This window comes from Propithecus coquereli, unplaced genomic scaffold (genome assembly GCF_000956105.1).
Source record: "Propithecus coquereli isolate 6110/MARCELLA unplaced genomic scaffold, Pcoq_1.0 Scaffold59, whole genome shotgun sequence".
Lineage (NCBI taxonomy): Eukaryota > Metazoa > Chordata > Mammalia > Primates > Indriidae > Propithecus > Propithecus coquereli.
Window position 1 is genome coordinate 2,088,059 of NW_012151840.1, and position 22,717 is coordinate 2,110,775.

General features: G+C 51.5%; 1 protein-coding gene across 6 annotated transcripts in view; it reads left to right on the plus strand.

The window, feature by feature from the left end:
• Positions 1 to 19,530, plus strand: part of ARHGEF2 (Rho/Rac guanine nucleotide exchange factor (GEF) 2) — a 49,149-nt gene extending 29,619 nt beyond the window's left edge. For 3 of the 6 annotated variants that reach the window (XM_012658792.1, XM_012658796.1, XM_012658797.1), the window contains 21 exons: positions 3,498 to 3,642; positions 5,818 to 5,885; positions 6,208 to 6,271; positions 6,919 to 7,048; positions 7,273 to 7,382; positions 7,543 to 7,689; positions 8,187 to 8,437; positions 8,654 to 8,779; positions 9,148 to 9,265; positions 9,453 to 9,701; positions 11,356 to 11,432; positions 11,865 to 12,034; positions 13,322 to 13,389; positions 14,969 to 15,169; positions 15,708 to 15,827; positions 15,958 to 16,025; positions 16,159 to 16,194; positions 16,403 to 16,453; positions 16,664 to 17,107; positions 17,478 to 17,691; positions 18,376 to 19,530. In XM_012658792.1, the coding sequence (XP_012514246.1) occupies positions 3,498 to 3,642; positions 5,818 to 5,885; positions 6,208 to 6,271; positions 6,919 to 7,048; positions 7,273 to 7,382; positions 7,543 to 7,689; positions 8,187 to 8,437; positions 8,654 to 8,779; positions 9,148 to 9,265; positions 9,453 to 9,701; positions 11,356 to 11,432; positions 11,865 to 12,034; positions 13,322 to 13,389; positions 14,969 to 15,169; positions 15,708 to 15,827; positions 15,958 to 16,025; positions 16,159 to 16,194; positions 16,403 to 16,453; positions 16,664 to 17,107; positions 17,478 to 17,691; positions 18,376 to 18,449 (2,931 nt within the window). In that variant the 3' untranslated portion in view covers positions 18,450 to 19,530. The remainder of the gene's footprint in view (positions 1 to 3,497; positions 3,643 to 5,817; positions 5,886 to 6,207; positions 6,272 to 6,918; positions 7,049 to 7,272; positions 7,383 to 7,542; positions 7,690 to 8,186; positions 8,438 to 8,653; positions 8,780 to 9,147; positions 9,266 to 9,452; positions 9,702 to 11,355; positions 11,433 to 11,864; positions 12,035 to 13,321; positions 13,390 to 14,968; positions 15,170 to 15,707; positions 15,828 to 15,957; positions 16,026 to 16,158; positions 16,195 to 16,402; positions 16,454 to 16,663; positions 17,108 to 17,477; positions 17,692 to 18,375) is intronic. The other 3 variants (XM_012658794.1, XM_012658795.1, XM_012658798.1) reach the window with 3 other exon arrangements.
• The last annotated feature ends 3,187 nt before the right edge of the window (positions 19,531 to 22,717 follow it).

The window sequence follows — 22,717 nt, forward strand, 5'->3', positions numbered from 1 at the left end:
TTTAGCAGTCAGCCACAATGCTCTCTGCCAACGGCTCCATCTTTCCTGCCCAACAGTGACGGAGATCTGGGCTGACTGACAATGGAAGGAAGGTTTGGGTTGGCCTTCTGACCTCCAGAGGAAACCCTCATGGTCTAAGCTCAAACGAAGTAAACGGAGAAAAGGGCTGGAAGCCCTTCAGGAGGAGAGAGAAAAGGAGAAACAAGAGGAGACTGAAGCTTCATGGCTCTGATAAGGAATGAAGAGGGTCCCCAGGGCAGGGGCCAGGGGACTGAGACCCCATGTCCACACGTCCTTCCTTCTTTTCCTTCATTTTCAAACATGTACTGAGTGCCTGTTGTATACCAGACATTGTGATAGGGGTTTTCACATTGTTTATTCCCTTAATCCTTGATATAGCAGCATGTGGATGAAGGCTGTGTAGTAAGAAAGAAGCCCCGTGGGGTTCGTGAGAAACAGAATGACTCTAGATGCTGGACAGCAGGAAGGGCTGAACCAAGCAGGAAGGGCCTCTGAGCATTGGGGGTGGGTGTTGTGAATTGTGGAGGACTGGGCCTGTTTCTTGGTGGACAGATTGGGACATGGAGGTGAAGGGCTGTCCTGCTTGGGGGGTGGGTAAATGGGAAACCAATGTAATTATCTTAAGAATACCTGGAAAAACCCGGTGTGGTGGTGCATGCCTATAGTCCCAACTATTCAGCAGGCTGAGACAGGAGGATCCTTTTGAGCCCAGGGGTTTGAGGCCAGCCTGGCCAGCGAGACCCCATCCCTGAAAAAAAAAGAATATTTGGAAAAGAATAGGATAAGAAACCAAACAAGCCCACTCGTTCCATCCTGGAGCAGTCACCCCTGGTAAGCAGGCCCCATGTACTTCCATTCTTACCAGCCTGAGCCCTGGGGCGGACACAGGCCACCTCTGGGACAATAGCGCTAGGCAGTGCCAGGGCTGCTTGCTGCTGGGCAGTGCCCGTGCTGGGATGTGCTGCTGCTGTGGCTGCTGCCCACTGCTGGCCCACCTAGAGAGGGGGTCGCTTCAAGAGAGGGTGAGTGTTGGGAGGTAGAGGAGGCAGAGCCCAGAGTACTGGGGCTGTCTATGGGGATCAAGCCAGAGAAGGGAAGGCCCACTAGAGACCCTGTTCTCTGGCTGCCCCAGTCTTCTCTCCCCTTTGCCACTTCATAAGAGCTGGTCAGGTAGGTGAGTGCTTGTGGAGGCCAGAGGTGGAGGGTGGAGGGCAGAGGGCAGGTATGGAAAGGGGACTCGTAGCTGCATAGGGCAGATCTGCAGCACTGCCCGTTCTGGAGTGATCCTGGTCTGGGCAGATGGTGCTTATTAATGCTGTTTTCATGCTTGCTTGCTTTTAATTCCGTCGTAATAAGTGCTCAAACTTTTGATTTGTTTCATAGAGAAGGCTGGGACAGCAAGAGGGAATGGCAGTGGGAAGAGACATTTGGACTTGGTCTTTGAGGTCCTGTGAGGTTATTATCCAGAGGCAAATTTGAACTTCCAAAGAGCTATAATTTGGAGCAAGATAGATGGAAGTTAGGCCAAAGGGAGGATTTTCTAGTGGTTCAGGCAGGTAGGTACCAGAATAGAAAAAAGGAGGCCAGAACAGTTTAGAGGCTAGAGGCAGCTCAGCTTCCTGAACAAGCCCTAGGTAGAGGAAGAAGGGGGGACGAGTCCGTGGGCAGTGGAGGAGAAAGCAAAGGAGAAGCTAGGCTGAGAAAGGTAGGGGTGGGTATGGAGAGGAGACCAGGAGGGGGACCCGGAGAGGAGGAGGGAGGACTTGGAGAGACCAGGAGATAGAAAGAGAGGGAAGGAGGGAAGAGGAGGACAAGAAGAGGAGAAAAGAATAGTAGATGATTGGGGTGGGGAGGGTGCACGAGGAGAGAAGAGTCAAGGGAATGGCCTCAAGACCTCTGGGCTCTGCTCATATCATCAGCAAACCTGGAGCTTCAGAGGGGAGGCAGGAGAGAGAAGGATCCTGAGCCACCAGGAAGCCCTGAGACCTAGGGCGCTGCAGCCCAGTGCCCTCTGGCCCCTGCACTGTTGACTCAGCCCCTCCACACTTCCCTTTTCTACCCTTTTCTGCCTGAAGCACCAGGCCTGTGCGTCTCTTCCGCTCCCCTGCCTGGTAACTGCTCGTGGGGCTGCAGCTGTGAATCAGGACTGGTCTCCTAAGGTTCAGGCTAAGGGCTCCCCACTGAGTTGTAATTCTCTGTCCCCAGCCCAGGTCCTCAGACTTGGGGCTTATACCCTCAGCCTCAGCAATCTGGATCCTGCTCTTTGGTTTCTGAGAGGCTGGGAGACCTTGGAGGGAGTGGTCTTGTCAGCTCCTATTCCTGCTCTGCGTCCTCCAAGAGTGGAGGGAAAATCCAGAGATCTGAGGTGACAACTGAGGAAGGTCCTAGAATAGGTGGGAAGAACGATAGCCCCATCTTTTCACCTTCTCAGGCTTTTCAGGAAGTGCAAGGAGCTTGAAGGAGGGACAGATAAGAGGTCAGGGAGAATGGCTTGACTTGCAGAGGCCAGAGGAAGAGGGGGAAGCAGGAGAAGAGAAAGCAGAGGAAGGACAGTTTGCGTCATCTCTACGGAGACAAAGCTGGAGGATGGAGAGTCGATGTCAGAAAGGACTTCCTAGGATGGCAGAGACCAATTGGGTGAGGAGCAGTAGAGGGAGCTATCCTAGGTTTTGTCTCTGGAGGGTTATATGAAAGGGATAAAAGTTAGACTGCAGGAGAGATTTTCTGCTGGGAGCAACCGAGATGGCTGGCTGAGTTTCCTTACTTCAGGATCCCAGAGAGGAGGAGTGACCCCAAACTAGCTTCCCTTCGCTGAGGTTAGATGGGCCATGCTGCCCCCAGAGAGAGAGGCCCTGTGTGCCTTGGCTGAGTGTTGGTGGAAGAGTTAGAGGTTTGGGATCATGACCTCTGGGTTTGGGGTGACAGTGGAGACATTCTGCCCCTTCAGCCAATCTAATAAGGGGATCTCCTGGACCCCACCCCCCACGGTGACTGCCACAGAGACAGCGGCTCTAACACCCGTTGTCATGGTTATAAGAGGAGCTAACTCCCATAGATTGGAAAGCGCTGGTGAGCTGGCACCCTCTGCTTCTCTCTCTCCTCCTCTCTGCGCATCTTCCCCCGGCACAGAGAAGAGAGTACAGAGCTCGGGGGCGAGCAGAGCTGGGGCTGGGAGGTGGAGTGAGGACGCGGAGACCTAGAGCCAGAGAGATGAGCGGCAACAGGAGGCAGCCCAGCCGCAGGGGCCAGGTAGGTCAGGGACCCAGAACCCTTCGGGACTGGCTACCCCAGAGCCTGGCCTGGTCACTCCTGGACAGCTGCCTCTGATACCCTGTGGCTCTGCTCTAGGAATTGGTGTCATTCCAGCATCTTCAGACAGGCTTTTCTCCCTTGCTTCTGCCCTCAGCCTGTCTCTGGACTCCAGGCACCCTGGCATTTTCTACCCTCACTTCCTGTCTCTCTCACCTCTTCTGCAGACCCGGGAAAAGGAGAAGATGAGGGAAGCCAAGGATGCCCGCTATACCAACGGGCACCTCTTCACCACCATCTCAGTTTCAGGCATGACCATGTGCTATGCCTGCAACAAGAGCATCACAGCCAAGGAAGCCCTCATCTGCCCAAGTAAGTAGTTTGGACCCTGAATGTCACTCAGACTCAGTGCCCACTGACCCTAATCTTTTCATCTGTCCTTTTGCCCCGGATCCGTAAGGGTCACTCTCCTCTCTGAGCCCCAGCTGGGCCCAAGTGCCAGGGCCAGATGCTTGATCCCTTGCTCCCTGTCCTCACACTGAGGGGTGGTGGCTGTTGGAATATGGCATAAGCAGGACTATCTGGGAATGTGGGGGAGGGGAGGCTGGAATGGCTCCCTTTGCAGCTGTCATCCGCTGGGCATCCCCCTTGCTCCCTGAACAGCTGCTGAGGGGTAGGGGAACTGATTGGAGAAGGAGCAGGAATGTTGTATGTGTGGAGGGGACAGGGTGGGGGGCGATAGAGGAACTGGGTGGAAAGCTGCCAGCCTTGCAGCTGGTTCTGCCCATCTTTCTGGGCAGAACTGGATGTTCGGGACTTCAGGGTCCCTTTGCCCCTTCCTTTCTATTGACTGTGGGTGGAGCCTGAAATCTCTGCTGTTTCAAACGGAGGATGGGATTAAGACCCTTCATCTCAAATTTCTAGTCTGACTACACAGTGAGAAAGAGGGAATACAGCAGGATGTGTGTGCATTGCCGGATAGGGTCAGAACTCCTGACTTGTATGTATATCTGAGGGTAGCCTTGTATTTAGGGAGTATAAGCAAGAAATGCCTTTCTTTCCCAGGATGCCTATACAGAGGGCTCCTGCTCCTGCTTTTCCCCCAGTTCCTCCCGAATTTATGGCAAAGAGATGCTTCTGATTAGAGCAGAATTGGAGGTATTGTGACTTGCTCCTGAATAGCAGACAAAAGCTCTAGCCTCTAAATTCCTGTGGAGCTTGGGGAAGGAACCCCCAGAAAGAACCAGTGAGGCCTCCCTACTTCCTCACTGCTCAATTTAGAGTTATGAGGATGAGGAGGGAACCCCAATCTAGATCCCTCTAGAGACCTGACAAAATTCCCAATCCGGAAGCTTGTTGCCACGGGAACAGGGGAGGCGGGCAACGCTATTTTGAGAGCAGGTGGAAAGCGGAGGTTCGATCCAGAGACACTGGGTGTTGGGGGTAGGAGAAGGGAGCTCCAGGGGGGTGGGGGCAGCTGTAGTCCCCACTTCTGTCTGTCCCCCCTCTGCTCCACCCTCTGCCTTGTATTTGTGGAAGTGAACATGGTGCTGGGTATTGTCTGAAGGAGTTAGCAGAGTTTCCGGTGTTGTTGGACAGGGGAGGGGAAGCTGGAGAAGGCCAAGGGCTGAGGGCATGTCTGGGAAGGGGCAGCCCATAGTCCCAGTGCCTAGGCTGGCTAATCCTCCTCTCCTTTCCTCGTCTTTTCCTACCCTGCGGCAAGGTGGGGCGGAGGATGGGGGAGAAGCAGATGGAGTGTGGGAGCTGTGGATTTGCCTTAGGAGGAGGAACAGGACTCCTTAGGCCTGGAAGGGAGAAGGCAGACAGGCTTGGTGGGGAGGGGCAGGGCAGGGCAGGGCATGGGCTGGGCCTGTCCGTACTCTGCTATTGGTTCCATCAGCTTTCAAACTGCTTAGGCCTCGCCACAGTCTGGGCACACATGTGGCACGCTGGAAGCAGCATGGCCTTTAGATTCAGTTGCCCAAGTGTAAATCCCAGCTCTACCACTAACTGTGACCTCTGACAGAGGATTTAACCTTTCTAGGACAGGTTCCTCATCCGTAAAATGAGGATAATTGAATCTACCTCCAAGGCTTTTTAGGAATAAATAAATGTGGAGCATTTACTAAAAGCCCCTCTGCCCCTAGCCCCCATCCCAGCTGCCTCTGTGCCATCTTCTGTTCTGTGGGAGTCTTCCCTTCCATCTGCCATTCTCAACCACCTTTGTGCTTCTTGAGCTCATCTCTGGCAGCCAGTAACCCCTTCTTCTCTCTAGTCCACCCCTCAGGCCATCTCTGGGTTAGGGTTGCCCATCCCTGCTGAGTGCTTAATTTCATTTAGCACCCATACCCCCTCTCACTTCATTTCCTGCTTCAAAGAGGGAGGTGGGAGGAGAGGGACTAGGGTGTGGTCATGGCCGAGAAGTCTGGGAAGGGGGGAGAATCTCTGAGGACCGTGTGGCCAGGAGGAGATGGGTGTCTGCATGTGGGTATGTCCCCTCCTGTACCACCCGGCCCTCCCTTCACCCTCTCTACCCCACCCTCCCAGCCTGCAATGTGACTATCCACAACCGCTGTAAAGACACCCTCGCCAACTGTACCAAGGTCAAGCAGAAGGTGAGACGGCAGGGAGGGCAGAGGGCTGGGGGAGAGGGTAGTGAGTGTGTGGTACCCTCATGCCTTTTCCATTCATTCCCTACCCTGTGTTCCTCAAACCCCCTCCTCACCGTGGGGCAGCCCAGACCCTCACCCCCAGGCCGCAGGCCCCAAGTGGGCCAGGCCTGCTGCTGTAGACACATCCCCACAGCACTGGGCTCAGCCACCCTGATGCCCTTAACCACAGTGCCAGCTTTCTCCCGAGGGGGCCAGCCGCCCATCTCCTGCCCATGCCTATGGGGGTGACAGCTGTTCTTGGTATCTCTCTTGCTCTGTCTCACAGCAACAGAAAGCCGCTCTGCTGAAGAACAACACTGCCTTACAGTCTGTTTCTCTTCGAAGTAAGAGTGAGTAGTGGGGGAGTGGAGGAGCCTGCATAAGACCCTGGCCCCCAGGCTCTCAGCCTGTGGCCTCTGCTGCCCCCTTGAGGTCGTTCCCAGGCACAGCACCTTCCTCTTAAGGAAGTGATAGCGGGACATAAGGGATGGTCCAACTCTTGGGCTTAGAGGTAGGACAAGAGAGTCCAAATGGGGATGAGGGCTCAGAATGGCTGGTCATATGAGCCTGGTCACATCCTGTATTTTTATAGTCAGTTATTTACACTGCATTTTGGGAGTGTTGGTGGCAGCTGTCAAGTGCCAGTTCAGACAGCTTTGGTGTAACAGAAAGAACATGGCACTTAGGCAGCCAGCAGCGCCTGAGTCCCTACCATTAGCTGAGTCAGCCCGGACAAGTCTTTTGACTTTTTTGAGCTTCAGTTTGATCATAGGCTTGTTTGGGGGAGAGATAAGATAAGACAAAAAAAAGCTTCTCGTGAACATTTGAGTATTGCACAAATGTAAGGTGACAGCATCCTTATCATCTTTCTTGACTAGAGAGGGGCTGAGGGTGGTGGGGAGAGGATGCCTCATTTCTAGTTGAGGAGCCCGGGAGGCCTGAACCCCGGAAAGAAGCAGAGTTTGATGTTTGACTGCATGGTGTCTCTGCCCCACAGCAACCATCCGGGAGCGGCCCAGCTCCGCCATCTACCCCTCCGACAGCTTCCGGCAGTCCCTCCTTGGTTCCCGTCGTGGCCGCTCTTCCCTGTCTTTAGCCAAGAGTGTTTCTACCACCAACATTGCTGGGTGAGCCTCTGCTTGGGGAAGGGGGAGCCAGGCAGGCAGAGAATGTGGCAGTGAAGACCAAGGGGCACTGAGAGATCCTTCTCCATCACTGAGTTCAGAAGTGTAGATAGACAAGTAAGGAGAGCTTAGGGTGACTGCCTCTTGGACCCCGGCCTTGGTTGCCTACCTGGGAAGGGCTCTCTTGTCCGAGTGGGGGTAATGCAGACAGCCTCCGCTTCCTTTAGACATTTCAACGATGAGTCTCCCCTGGGGCTGCGCCGGATCCTCTCACAGTCCACAGACTCCCTCAACATGCGGAACCGAACCCTGTCTGTGGAATCCCTCATTGATGAAGGTGAGCATGCCAGGCCTGCAGGAGGCCTGGGGAAAGATGAAGGGGGGCTGAGTGGCTGGTGGAATGGCTGGGAGGGGTGGAGAGGGAAGGGATCTAGAGAAGGGCCCAGGGCTCAGGGCAGAGAAGTTGGCTCTGAGTTGCCTCCCCAACCAATGTCCAGGTGCGGAGGTGATCTATAATGAGCTGATGAGTGACTTCGAGATGGATGAGAAGGACTTTACAGCTGATTCCTGGAGCCTTGCTGTGGATGGTAGCTTCCTACAGCAGCATAAAAAGGAGGTGATGAAGCAGCAGGATGTCATCTATGGTGAGCCAAGACCACCCTCGTCTTCCTCTTCCCTCACCAGGTCCTGTGTGTCTGTGTCCTTCTCTTTGTCAGCCCCTACCTCTCAAGACCCTTTCCCTTATATCCTCTTGGCCTCCAAGACCCTACCTGGCATCCCACAGGTTGTCCACTAGGTCCCTACCAAGGTGCTGTTGCTCTCCAAGGCCCTATCTTTATCCTTTCTTCAATTCAGTCCTTAGTCTTTACTTTGTATCCATTGCATGCCCACACAATGCTGAAGACTGTGGTAAACCTAGATGTGTAGAAGACACGATTCTTGTCGTAAAATAGCCTACAGCTTGAGATGACAAGGTGTGAAACTAAAAAATTATTAGAAGTGACCTAAGATAATAATAATGCAGAATGTTGACCTGAAAGGGACCTTGAAAACCTCATCAGAGCCCTGAGGTCCCTAGCCTAGGGTGCCACTAATTAAAGCCAAGCCAGGGTAGAGGCCAAATGTCCTATTGTCCCCACAGAGCTAATCCAGACAGAACTGCACCACGTGAGGACACTGAAGATCATGACCCGCCTCTTCCGCACGGGGATGCTGGAAGAGCTACAGCTGGAGCCAGGAGTGGTCCAGGGCCTGTTCCCCTGTGTGGATGAGCTCAATGACATCCATACACGCTTCCTCAGCCAGCTGTTAGAACGCCGACGCCAGGCCCTGTGCCCTGGCAGCACCCGGAACTTTGTCATCCATCGCTTGGGTGACCTGCTTATCAGCCAGGTGGGAAAAGGCAAAGACTGCTGGGTAATGTTCATGGAAGGAGGTGTGACTGGGCTGGGCATTTCTTGCCTCTAAACGCTAGGGGTGGGAGGGGAGCCAGGGAGAGCTGGAGAGGCAGGAAGCCAGCCTGTTTGGCAGGAGGTCAGAGAAGTATCCAGGGGATAAGTTGTGGCTGTGGGGGAAATGCTGACCTAGCCTTGCCCCACCGACTTCTAGTTCTCAGGTCCCAGTGCAGAGCAGATGCGTAAGACCTACTCGGAGTTCTGCAGCCGCCACACCAAGGCCTTAAAGCTCTATAAGGAGTTGTATGCCCGAGACAAACGCTTCCAACAATTCATCCGGGTGAGCAGACCTCTCTAGAACCCACACTCAGAGCCTTCTCTCATGGCCCAAACCTAGCCTCTCCCATTTGTGGGGCTAGTGCATGCGAGCTGCACCCACATGGAGGTCATGCATTCACCCACCCTGGGGACCCATCCACTCGAGGGTCCCTTGGAGTGGTAGAGCACATCGTAGTAGTTTCCTAAGCACTTTTCACTACTTTGGCTGGCCCTCACAACAGATGTGGCGTCATTATCTCCATTTTCCAGATGCGATCACCTAGGCCAGGATGAGGTAAATGGCCAAGGCAGGGCCAGCCCCAGAGCTTAGATGCCAAGCCTTTCTGTCACCTTGCCTTCTGGCCCTGAGCCCTGCTTCTTCCTTTGTAGAAAGTGACCCGCTCAGCTGTACTGAAGCGGCATGGGGTACAGGAATGCATCCTGCTGGTGACTCAACGTATCACCAAGTACCCGGTGCTCATTAGCCGCATCCTGCAGCATTCCCATGGTGAGTAGGAGGTCACAGGGAGGGAGAACGATACCTGAGGTGGGGAAAGGCTTGGGATGATCAAGGGAAGGGGTAGGGTCAGGTGTGGAACTCTGGGCAGCCACTAAAGGTACAATTAAGACACGGTGGGAATTGGCTGGAATAAAGCTGGCTTGAGCTGTCCTCTGTGCCAACATCTCGGTGCCAGGGATCGAGGAGGAGCGCCAAGACCTGACAACAGCACTGGGGCTAGTGAAGGAGTTGCTGTCCAATGTGGACCAGGACGTGCACGAGCTGGAGAAAGGGGCCCGTCTGCAGGAGATCTACAACCGCATGGACCCTCGGGCCCAGACCCCAGTGCCTGGCAAGGGCCCCTTTGGCCGAGAGGAACTTCTGCGGCGCAAGCTCATCCATGACGGCTGCCTGCTGTGGAAAACAGCAACTGGGCGCTTCAAAGGTCAGTGACTTGCTTGGCAGACCAGGCAAGAGTCCAGAGTCAGATACAGAGTGGGAAATGCATCCAGCCCTTAGGACCAGCCTCTCTTTATGCAGCCCACATGACAGTAAGACTCAGTGGGAGGAGAAAACATGGTTTCTGTGGCAGCAAAAGTCTGAATTCTGCATTTACCTTTATGGACCATATAGGGACTTCCTTGTCAGTATTTTTTCATTTCTTTGGTCCTTACATGCCCAGAAAGCTACCAGTTTTATTGAGGAAGACAAAGAAACTCCCAGACCGGGGGCCTGATCAAGGAAGTTGATCCCCCCAGGTGGAATCCCAGCTACCAGGGCTGAGGAATGATCAGCAGCTTTGGGAACACATCTGGGGAAGGCCCAGAGGAGGGCCCTGAGCCCAGTGAAGGATGGGCAGGGCAGAGAAGAGAGAACAGAGCAGAGGGGACAGGTTGGGAACAAGGGCACACTTTCCCAGGCTCTCTTCCCAGAAATTTTCTGCACCGCCAGTCTTTCCTACTTAAATCAAAGCAAGATAATCGCAGGCCTCGGCTTGCGAGTAAGGAATGAAGGACAGAAGTAAATTGTGACACCTGAGGCCAGAGCCTGCCTGAGCCTCTGAACCCATGTCATGAAATCCCTACTCCCTGGGCTTGGATATTGTCAGTCTTCACCAGGCTCTTTCCTTTATCCCTTTCTCTTTTTCCCATCCCTCCCACGCAGCAGCTAAGAATATAAACCATGGGGGATTAAAAATAGCAAGGCTGGAGAGCTTTATTTCTGAAGCATTTAGCAAAAGCCCTCCCCTTCTGTGTGCCCACAGTTTAGTAAGATCCCCAACGGCAAAGGGTGAGTGTGTGTTTTCTTGACCATGACATCCAAGTTTTATGGAATTGACCTTGGTTTCCTCCCTCGGTCTTAGAGTGCAGGACCTCATAGAATCTGAGAGCCTGGAGGGTGGGGCAGAAAGGGAAAATGAAGCAAGGGCCTGCTAGGGCTGAAGGAGATGGATGGAGGGATGGTTTTTCAGTCCTTCTTTAGAGGAAGGAAACTGACTTTCTCCCTCCCTGTGGAGCACAAAATGAGAAGTGAAAATATAGCAGGGCAGGGGGAATTGAGGTCAGGTATCCAAAAAGGTTTTGCATTAGTTAGATGTTATACATGGAACTTAAAGGCTGAGAAAGTATGGCCCCTCTTGTTCTGGGAATTCCTATGACTTACACAAAAATTTCAGACTCTTTCACCCAGAAAAATACACATATGTGTTATGTTAATATGTAAAACTGTTTATGCAACCTCAGAGAAATTACAGGGCCCCTGAAGCCTAGACCCCAGGTTAAGAAACCTGAATCAGTCAGTCAAAGAGGGTTTCCTCCAAAGGCAGTGAATGATCCCCTGTGGTCCCCGCTAGCCCAAGAAGCTGTTTTATCTGATAGCACATGCATCTCCACCCCCCGCCCCACCACCGCATTTCTGAGCTATAAGAATGGGAAGGTAGGAGGTCTGAAAAGGTGGAGGAAGTAATCAGAGGGAAGAGAGGCCAGGAAGAGGGGAATCAGGAGCTCTAAACTGATGGGGTAAGCCTGGTCCTTGGGAAAGAGGGAAACAGCTGCTCAAACCTAGTGCTGACTGTTCTCCTACCATTATCCCCCTGCCAGATGTGCTAATGCTGCTGATGACAGATGTGTTGGTATTTCTCCAGGAGAAGGACCAGAAGTACATCTTTCCTACTCTGGTGAGACCTTCATTGTTCTTTCTCAGCACAGACAAGTGTTTCAGGCTCTTTTGCTTTCCTTTCCAAGTCCAAAAGAGCCCTGGAGTCCTCCAGAGTAAAACAGCTATTATTGTAATTATTACTATAATATAATGATAAAAAATAAGAACAGTTAACACTGTTACTGTGCACAGACATTTTACACCTGTGAAAAAGGCCTATTATTGTCATCCTCATTTTGTAGATGACAAAAGTAAATCTTAAAGTTAGTTAAACAATCTGGCAAGGGTCAAACACATTTCTAAGGCCTTTCTGGCTGGTACCAAAGCCTGGGCTCTTAACTTTTATTGTAGGATCACTCTTCAACCCTTTGGCATTCCAGAAGGATTGAAGGCCCACTATCCAAGGGTCAGGATTCCCAGGCTTAATCCTTCCTTTTTCCCTGACTGGCAGGACAAGCCCTCAGTGGTATCACTGCAGAATTTAATCGTGCGGGACATTGCTAACCAGGAGAAGGGGATGTTTCTGATCAGCGCGGCCCCGCCCGAGATGTATGAGGTGCACACAGCATCCCGGGATGACCGGAGCACGTGGATCCGCGTCATTCAGCGGAGTGTATGCGTGTGAGTGTCTGCCTGCTGCCCGCGTGTGCATATGGCCTCAGGGCCCCCGCAGTGTCAGACCCCAGGCCACAGCACTCCCTGGGAACAGAAACCAGCATTCAGAGGTGGGGGTAGAGGCCAAGGAAGAAACAAGATGGCCCAAGACAGGAAAGGTCACCTATGTTCTTATGTCCCATAAAGTCATGTTTTGTATGCTGCCAACCTTGATAACCTTTCAAATGCAATATGAGCTGACAAGCAAAGGAATACTTTGTGCTGTCACCTGGTGACAAACCTGCCAGACAACAGTATAATTTCAGTTATATTAACATCTCATTCTGTGGGCAGAAGGCTATTATTTGGATTGGATTGTATTTTGATTTATTTTCTAAAATTGAATGAAAAAGAGGATAACGAAAGCACTGATAGTAGAGATAAGAGGAACAAGTCTCATAAACAAACTTGACACAGTAGAAGCAAGAAGGAAATCAGTGTGCCAAAGCAACACATCTTTAGCTTCTTTTGGATGCACATTAGATTTGAGGCAGCCAACTATGTGTCTAATTACAATGGAAAGAAATGCAAGTAAAGCGCAGGAAAAATGTTTTAAATGGATTCTTAAACAAAATGCCTAAAAAATGAACTCCAGTTAGGATTTAAAATTTTTTTTTTAGCTTTCAGAGGATGGATTATTCTCTGCTTCGTAATATCCTATTTTTTATTTCTGCAATTTAGACTTTTAAACAAGTTTTTCAGAAATGCATACAAATATATGAAATCGCCTATTCTAGGAAAACAGTTCAAAATACCTGTCCTGTTAACAGTAGATCCATAGTAGCCTCTTTATTAATAGTATTAATATTTGTAATTGTGGAAATTATAATTATTCATATTAATTGTAATTGATTTATTGAGACTCTATAACGTTCAAAGCACTGTAACATCTCATTTAATCCTAACAAAAAAACCTGTTAGGGAAGATATTACCCTCATTTTTCCGATGATGAAATACAGAGGTTACCACCTGGTAAATAGTAGAGCCAGGATTTGAACCCAGTTTGCTTGATGCTAAAGCCTGTACTGACCCTCTGCACCATGCTGCCTTTCTAAGCAATCTTTGGAGAGTTCCATACCAGTAAATGCAGAAGAAAAGGAGAGGGTCAAGAGTGAAGGAAGCCAGGGTGTGAGGCGGAGGAGTCTTACCAGAAGAGGGAAGCACAGGACATGTTTGAGAAGGAGAGTAGGCTGATTCCTGATCTATAACCTAGTTTCTGTCTCCCAACCCCACCTGACCTGTTACCCCTCCAGATGCCCATCCAGGGAAGACTTCCCCCTGATTGAGACAGAGGATGAGGCTTACCTGCGGCGAATCAAGAGTAAGTCTACCCACAGAGAGCTCATTAAATAATTTATGATGCATCCACACTATAGAATACTATGTAGCTATTAAAAAGACGATATGGCCCTATGAGGGCTGATGTAGATCTATAACCAAATTGTACTGTTAAATGCAAAGAGTAAGGTTTGATACAATATAGGCTGGGCACGGTGGCTCACACCTGTAATCAGCACTCTGGGAGGCTGAGGCAGGAGGATCACTTGAGGTCAGGATTTCGAGACCAGCCTGAACAAGAAGGGAGACCCCATCTCTACAAAAAATAGAAAAAAAAATTAGCTGGGTGTGGTGGTACACATCTATAGTCCCAGCTACTTGGGAGGCTGAGGCAGGAGGATTGTTTGAGCCCAGGAGTTCAAGGTTACAGTGAGCTATGATGATGCCACTTCACTCTAGCCTGGGCAACAGAGCAAGACCCTATCTCAAAAATAAAAAAAAAAACGAAACAAGGTAAAGTATATGCTACTATTTGTGTTAAAATAATATAGAAGACCAGGGTTGGGAGAGTAATTTACTTTTTCATCATAAGGCCTTATATTAGTTAGGCTATGATCTAACTACTATACAAAAAGATCAACAAAAATAAGTTGCTTAAAAAAGGTAGAAGACTATTCCTCTTCATATATTAATAACAGTCCAAAGCGGAAAGTGCAGGGTAGTTCTGAAGTGCAGCCCTGCCATCTTTAACATGAAGCTTCTATGTCTATGTCCAAAGTGGCTACTCTAGCTCCCACTATCACATCTGCATCCCACCTAGCAGGAAGGAGTAAAGGAGCAAACAGAATTTATACCCATTTCTTTAAAGGGCAGATCTGGAAGACGCTCACACCCATTGGCCAGAGTTTAGTCACATGGCAATATCTAACTGCAAGTCAGGCTGGAAAACGTCATCATTAACTGGGCAGCCATGTGCCCAGATGAAATTTGTATGCATTCTCTAATTAAAGGAAGATGGGAAGACAACCTGTAACCTGTGGACAGATGGTGGACAACCTGTAACCCATGCCACAAATGTTTTTTACTTTTGTTTTTAAAGCAAAAGTACATGTGTTATTTTTCCCCTGAAAAAAGTTTTTTCTTTTTCATAAATGCCATAAAACCGGGCTGGGTGTGGTGGCTCATGCCTGTAATCCTAGCACTCTGGGAGGCCGAGGCGGGCGGATTGTTTGAGCTCAGGAGTTCGAAACCAGCCTGACCCCGTCTCTACTAAAAATAGAAAGAAATTAATCGGACAACTAAAAATATATAGAAAAAATTAGCCAGGCATGGTGGCGCATGCCTGTATAGTCCCAGCTACTCTGGAGGCTGAGGCAGTAGGGTCGCTTGAGCCCAGGAGTTTGAGGTTGCTGCGAGCTAGGATGACGCCACAGCACTCTAGCCCAGGCAAAAAAGTGAGACTCTGTCTCAAAAAAAAAAAAAAAAAAAAAACAAAAAATGCCAAAAAACCAAAATTAAGTCATGCCACTCTGCCCCTCTACCCCTAGGGCTGCTCCTCCACTGGTTCTTATGGGTACCCCCAGGCCCTCCCCTGTGCTCACCTGTTTTTTTTTAATCCACAGTGGAGTTGCAACAGAAGGACCGGGCACTGGTGGAGCTGCTGCAAGAGAAGGTCGGGCTGTTTGCTGAGATGACCCATTTCCAGGCGGAAGAGGATGGCAGCAGTGGGATGTCCCTGCCCAACCTGCCCCGGGGCCTTTTCCGCTCAGAGTCCCTTGAGTCTCCTCGTGGCGAGCGGCTGCTGCAGGATGCCATCCGTGAGGGTGAGGGAGATCCCAGGGAAGAGTCCAGGCTCATGCACTCACCATCACAGAATGCGGACACACGACTAGACCTGGATACACAAAGAAAAGGGGGATGCCAACCCCATAGTCCATCAACATCCCTGGATGCCTATTCTATGCTGGTTCCTGGGAAAGGCAGGGGAGGAGGTTACAGGTCCTTGCTACTGTTTGACATCACTCATGCTGCATACACTTGTGCTGCCCCTTAGGCATTTTTTTTTTGAGACAGGGGTCTCACTTTGTTGCCCAGACTGGCTTCGAACTCCTAGGCTCGAGCAATCCTCCCACCCCAGCCTCCCTAGTAGCTGGGACTGCAGGCGTGCACCATTGCACCCAGCTCTCCCCTCGGGCACCTTTCATGCCCTTTGCCTCCCACGTGGTTGTGTGACTGAAGCCCTGCTGCCCATGCCAGAGCATTCCCCTGGAAGCCTGCGTGTCCCATGTGTCAGGGGTGAACAGCATTCCCACGCAAGGTTCCATGTCACTTCTGTCCTCACCTCCTCTTCTTTCCTCACAGTGGAGGGCCTGAAAGACCTGCTGGTGGGGCCTGGGGTGGAACTGCTCTTGACGCCCCGAGAACCAACCTTGCCCTTGGAACCAGACAGCAGTGGTAACACGAGTCCTGGGGTCACTGCCAGTGAGTGCCAGGGCAGGGAACCAAGGTAGTAGGTGGGAGGGGCTAAAAAGAATGGGGTGGTACCAGGGAACCAGTGGTGTCAGGGCCCTGGGGAAATGAGCCCAGCCCATCCCTTTCCCCTTCCCAACAGATGGTGAGACCAGAACATTCAATGGCTCCATTGAGCTCTGCAGAGCTGACTCAGAGTCCAGCCAGAAGGTGGGTCCCCAAGAGGTTCCAAGACTTGGCTAGAGGGTGGGAAAGGCCTATGGATCCTCTACACAAAGCCACTGGGGGCAGGAACCAGAGATTTGTGTGCCTGCTGACTCCCCATCCTTGCCCATTTCTGCAGGATCGAAATGGAAATCAGCTGAGATCTCCCCAGGAGGTAAGATGGGAATTTGATGGCATGGAAAACTTGAGGGTATTCTCAGTCTGAGAAATTATAGCCCAAGTTGGAGTGGTGTGGGGGGTAGTCTACACTTCAGAGTATCTCTCCAGATACTGTCGTCCCCACACCCACACTTATTCAACTTCTGGGCAGTTCTTCCGTCCTGAAGCTTGGGTCCTGTTTCCACCCTCTCCTCTGTCCTCAGGAGGCGTTACAGCGATTGGTCAATCTCTATGGACTTCTACATGGCCTACAGGTCAGCAGGGAAGGGGTTAGAATGGGGAAGGGGAGGGGCCAGGTCAGACATGCCCATTTAGGTAGAGCATAACCATCCTAACAGACCTTTCTAAATATTCCCTCAGTCCAAGCTCTTCAGGAGTGATGACCAGGGCCTCGGGGGTGAGGGTGAGTGGTAGAAGAAAACAGGATTTTCTGATACACCTTTCTGTCCCAATTCTACGGCCAGGCGGCTGTGGCCCAGCAGGACACCTTGATGGAAGCCCGGTTCCCTGAGGGCCCTGAGCGGAGAGAGAAGCTGTCCCGAGCCAACTCTCGGGATGGGGAGGCTGGCAGGGCTGGGGCTGCCCCCACGGCTCCTGAAAAGCAGGCCACAGAACTGGCATTACTGCAGCGGCAGCATGCACTGCTGCAGGAGGAATTACGGCGCTGCCGGCGGCTAGGCGAAGAACGAGCAACCGAGGCTGGCAGCCTGGAAGCCCGGCTCCGGGAGAGCGAGCAGGCCCGGGCTCTGCTGGAGCGGGAAGCTGAAGAGGCTCGCAGGCAACTGGCCGCCTTGGGCCAGACTGAGCCACTCCCAGCTGAGGCCCCCTGGGCCCGCAGGCCTCTGGACCCTCGGCGGCGCAGCCTCCCTGCAGGCGATGCCCTGTACTTGAGTTTCAACCCTCCACAGGTAAGGCGGCTTGGAGTAGTGAACTGACCTGGGGCAGACATAAGGATCCATAGAACCTGAAAGAAATTGGGCAGTTGGGAATTTAAGCCCAAATGAAATCAGGCAACAGATTTGAAGGATATTAAGATACTGGTTGAAGAACTGAAAAGAAATTTAGATGGGTGCAGCGAGTGTTGAAGGGTAATAACCCGGTGATGATGCTGAAAGAAATCAGTTGGTGGTAGATTTTCTGAAGGGGAGTTGTTGGTGAGCCCTGGTGGAGAGAATCATATCAGGGCCCAGCAGGGTCCACTGCCCCCAGTAAGCAGAGCCTGCAGTCTTCACACCGCTCCATCCCTGGCCTGCTGCTTTTCTTGCCTGCTGTCCACAGCCCAGCCGAGGCCCTGACCGCCTGGATCTGCCTGTGACTGTTCGCTCCGTCCATCGACCCTTTGAGGATCGAGAGAGGCAGGAACTGGGTAGCCCCGAAGAACGGCTGCAAGACAGCAGTGACCCTGACACTGGCAGCGAGGAGGAGGGTAGCAGCCGTCTGTCTCCGCCCCACAGTCCACGAGGTGAGACCCTGGCGGAGACATGGACTAGAGGTAGAGTGCAGCCTGAGTACAGGCCTTTTGGCTGTGGCTTCCAAATGGGCCCCAACCGACCCCTGAGACCTATAGTAACTGTAGGGAGGGACACAGAGAGGACTTCCTGTTTTGTCTGAGGATGAATGAGTGGTGGAACTCTAGGAAGGAGAGTGCGTAGGGGCCTCTCCTTCTCCAGATGGTCGGAGATTCCCAACCTTTTCAAGTAGGGATGGATTTTTTTTTTTTTTTAAGAGACAAGAGTATCACCGTGTTGCCCAGGCTGGATTTGAACTCCTGGGCTCAAGCCTCTTGAGTAGCTGTGACTACAGGTGTATGCCACTGTGCCTGGTGAGAAATGGATTTTTAAAGTAAAAAAATTTCAGAGACCTCCAAGTTCTTATAGTCAGGTTCAGGAAATAGAAAAGCTATTGTGACTTCATATTACAATCTTAAAGTGTTTTGTATTTTATCAGTCAAATTATATCTTTGTATACTTAAAAAGTGTATCAGGTGTGTACCTAGGTGTGGGTACATAGTTACCTTGTTGGCAGGTTTTCCCCTCCTGCAAGGACTCACAGACCTCTGCCATCCTTCACAACCCTCAGAGCCCCTGGGCCCGCAGATGGGGAGGCATTATTGTGGGACTGCAGTTCCTCATGGGAGCCCCCACTTACTAACTGGCTTTGCCCTGTCCCCCTCCAGACTTCACCCGAATGCAGGACATCCCGGAGGAGACGGAGAGCCGCGACGGGGAGCCTATAGCCTCGGAGAGCTAAGGGGGCCCCTCCCCCTGCCCTGTGCCCCACTGAAGAACATTACTGAGGGGGGCAAACCTTGGGGACTCCAATTTGCCAATGATGAGGGAACATTTGAAAGAACTGCTGATTGTTCTTGCCAGCTCTTGGGATCCTTGGATGCCTGGGGCCATTTAAGCAGCTGGGGGAATTAGGCCACAGTACCCCCAGGTGGCATCCAAAGCTCCACCACAGATGCCAGTTTTTCATGCCTTCTTCCCTCTACTTTAGGAAAATTTATTTATTTATTGTTTATTAGTTATGGGGAAGAGGGGGGATTTAAAGGACCAGGGACATGGGAACCAAGCCATAGGGATCAGGGGGCCTTGTCCTTTAACACTACTGGGGTATATTCAGGCTTAACCATGCAGCTGCCGGGTTCTAGCCCTAACACCCCTCCCCAGCAACCCCCATCTTTGAGGAGAGGCTGCAGCCACAGGACCCTACTGCCCTTTAAGGAGGGCTGTGGGCAGGGCCATGTCCCTCTGCCCGGTCCCCTCCACCTCTTACCACTGTCCTCCCTTCTCTCTGTCCTCTATGGGAGCCCTAGGGCGATAACCTGGCTTCCTAGAGTTGATGGAATAGAAGTCGGGGTGCCATAATGGTTTGTTAGGGGTGCAGGGGAAAAAATCTACAGGGACGAGAATGTTTTGTTGTTCTTTTCTTTTCTTTTTTGTACCAAAGCCAACTGCACGTGTTTTATATTTTTAAGAGAAGATCGTAGGCAATTAGAGATCGCAGCCTTCTACTTCCACATCTCTGAACAAGTCGGGGGTGGGGGAGAAAACGACTTCTGCCTTCATCAACAGTAATGGAGGACCTGTACTGACCTCTTCCCCAGCATTTGCAAAAAAGTTCTAGGGTGGGCTGGGAAATCTCTAGGAACCCTGACCTCGTCTTCCATCTCAGCAGCCATCACCTGAAACCTCAGTGTGAATTTTGGGGATTTCTCAATGGACCGCCCCATGCCCACCAGCCCCGGCCATTTTTCTGCCAATTTGGTGTTGAAAAACAAAACAAAGCAAAAAAAGATCAAGCAGGGAAAATTAAAGACCTGGAACCCCATGAGGTGCTGTCTCTCATAATGTCTGTCAGTTCTGAGGGTGACGGTGAGGGGAGAGCAGGGCAGTGACCAACGTCCCTCTGAAAGGGGACTTTCCCTCTCACCGGAAGGGCAGTCTCTGCCTCACTGAAGAGAGGGGCACTGACAAAAGTAGCTGCTGCAAATCTTTTTTTGTTTTAATTCACAAATACAAGGATAAAAATGAAAGGACACTCGGTCGGGTTCCAGTGTTGGGGATCCCAATATCAGAGAGCTTGTTTTCATCTCATTTGTATGCTGTACTCGGAAGTCTCAGCCTGTTGCCCCCTTTCGGCACAGTTCCTGTCAGTCTCTGCCCCAGTGTTAGTTTCCGGATGCAGCCCCGACTCTGCCCTTGTTCATCTCCTTAGTATCAGTGCCTTGGGGTGACCCTTGCAGGAGCTGTTCATTTGCTTTTTGCCTCTTTGAGAGGCAGTGAGGGATTAGCTGGTTTCAGTTCTTGGTTTTGGTTACTTCCTGTTTCTGGTTGATACCCAACTTTGGGGCCGGGGGTGGGAGGGAGGGAAGGAGGGGAGCGTCTGGGGTTATGTAAATGTGGACGTCTCTGTTGGAGCCTGTGGGGACGATGAGAAGAATGGGGCTCAGGCCCTCAGCGGGACCTCAGCTAGAAAGAGGAATTGAAATCACATGGCTCAGGGAGCAGCCAGCACCCTCCACGCCTGTAACTCTCACCCACCGGCATCTGGCCTTTACAAGGTGCTTTGTCATCCATTGCAGGAATCCTGGGAGGGAGGAATTGTTTTCACTTTACAGACAGGGAAACCTGGGTACAGAAAGGTTGCCAGGCCAGAAAGGGTCCAGCCCTCTTAGTTTCAATCTTCCACTTCCCCCTTCTTGGCTACTCTGCCTAAAAATACCAGTGCTTCAGGTTTCAAACACACCAACAGATGGCTTAGCAGGTGTCTGCCATGTCAGCTGGAAGCAGCTGGGACCCAAAGCTGTAAAGGTGGAGTAGAGGGAGGAAGGCTGGTGGGTGGGGTGGGGATAGTTGATAGCATGCAGTGACCACCAAGAAAGGGAGGGCAGGTTCTATCAACACCCTCCACGGGTCCAGCGAGGGGTACCAGTCAGGAGAGAAACAGTGAAACCTAGAGACAGATCCCAGAGTAGGTGTGAAGCCCACAGCTGACTGGTGGGCAGCACTGCCTTATTCTCAGCAGTGCTGTCCCTTTGCCTTCCCTTTACTGAAACCCCTCCTCGTCTTCAGCCCTGAAACATGGCATCAGAGCATTTCTCTGTGGGTTCCTGAGAGCTAGGTCCCTCCCTTACATCTTTGATCATTCTGTCTCTTGTCCCCTCCCTAATCCCATGTTTGGGAACACACAGTCTTAACCTCTATCCCTCCTGCTGCAGTTTCAGAGCCCTCTGGCTTTGTGCTCTGGGGAGCCAGGGCCCAGCTTCTCCCCAAAATATTGCCTGCCTTCCATTCTGAGAGCACAAGCCTCCTGCCGTGCCCAGGCCTCCCTCTGCCACCTCCAAGAGTAGGTCTATGTACCTTCATTCATCTCTGACTTGGACCTATGTAAACTTTGTCAATATTTACCTCCTGGTCCCATAAAGCTGAGATACCCCCAGAGGAGCCAATATCCGGAGCCCAGCAAAGCTAACAGGAGCCGCTGGGGGTGGGAAGAGGGATACTTAGGTAGAGGAAGATTTTCCATCCTTCCAAACTGGCTGAGAACTGGCTGGAGTTTTGGGACCGGTTTAAACATTATCAAAAAGAGGAAATTAAACGTCAAGAGGCTAATTAAATCTCTTTCACATTGCTTAGTATGTTGTGAATTGGGTGGCTCTTTAGAGCCTCTTCTGCTCAGCAATAGACTGGGACTGGGGCAGGGGGCTCCCCACTCACTGCTCCCAGCTGTTGCTCCAGGACCTTGAGCAGCCAGTGTTGTCCTGGGGTACAAGCAGGCTGGAGAGCTTGGTGAGGTAAGGAGCAAGGACAGTGGAAGTGGAAGCTCCACCTCATCTTTCCTCTGCCTCCTCCCTTCTTTCCAAGGGCTGTCCCCCAGGAAGTCCCTTCTGATGGCTTTTATCACTAATGAGTCGCAATGAACATGGAAACCAAAAGGGCGCCCCTGCCCTGGAGAATATACCTTCAAGAGGGGCTTGAGGGGCCAACCCCTCAGTTTCATTATACCCCACTTAGAGCATGTAAAAACATTCCAGATGAGACCTTCACGGCTCCCTGCCCCCATCTTCCAGCTGTCCCCTGACCAGGGCACCAGGTCAGACTTCACCAGGATACCCTCCTTTTCCTTCTCTGTCTCCATTACAAAGTATAAGAATAATAGCCAACACTATATTTCAGGCAGTTGAATCCTCAACAGCCCATTTTACAGATAAGAAAACTGAGGTACAGATAAAGTAATTTGCCCAAGGTAAAGGTTCAAATCCAGGTGCTCTGACACCCAAATTGATAGCACCACCTTCCGTGATTTCCACTTCTCTGGCCCTACCTTCAGCCTGATCTCCCAATCCTTTCTATATTTCTCACCTCTCTTTGCCCCACCTAAGTCTTTGACTTGTCATTATCTTCACTTGTCTCTTCAAATCCTGATTTCAAGGGAGACACCACAGGTACTCCTAGTCAGCACTAGGGTTTTACACCCAGAACCTGGCAGGTGCCAGGGATCTCAGCAAGACCCCACACCTGGCATCCCTGCAGGGGAACTGCAGCTTTTGCAGCTGAGGCCTCTGCAGGTAGCGAGCATCTGTGGGCACCACTGATAAGGTAAGATGGTGGGGATGGCCAGAGGGAGAGGGCATTTTTGACCTTGGTACAAGGACACAGGAAACCCTATTTTAGGTGAACGTGGAGGGATAGAGAGGACAGACAGAAAGAGATGGGCACTGACCTCTGATCCAACAGCCTGGAATCCTTAGGAAAAATCTCCTGGGAATTCTTACAGAAAGCAGAAATGGGGCAACAAATCCTTTTGTTCCACACTGAACTGGAGGTGGTGCTGGGATAAAAGGTCAAGACAATTTGTGGATAATCCAGAGGTTTATTCTCAGAGCCTCCTCTTTCCCACTTCCAAATAGAGACTTAAGCTTTGTCACACCCAGTCCTGATCCGGCCCCCGCCTCCCCCACACCCAGAGTTGGGGATCAGAGATCAGACTTTTCCCTGAGGGTGCTGCAGCCT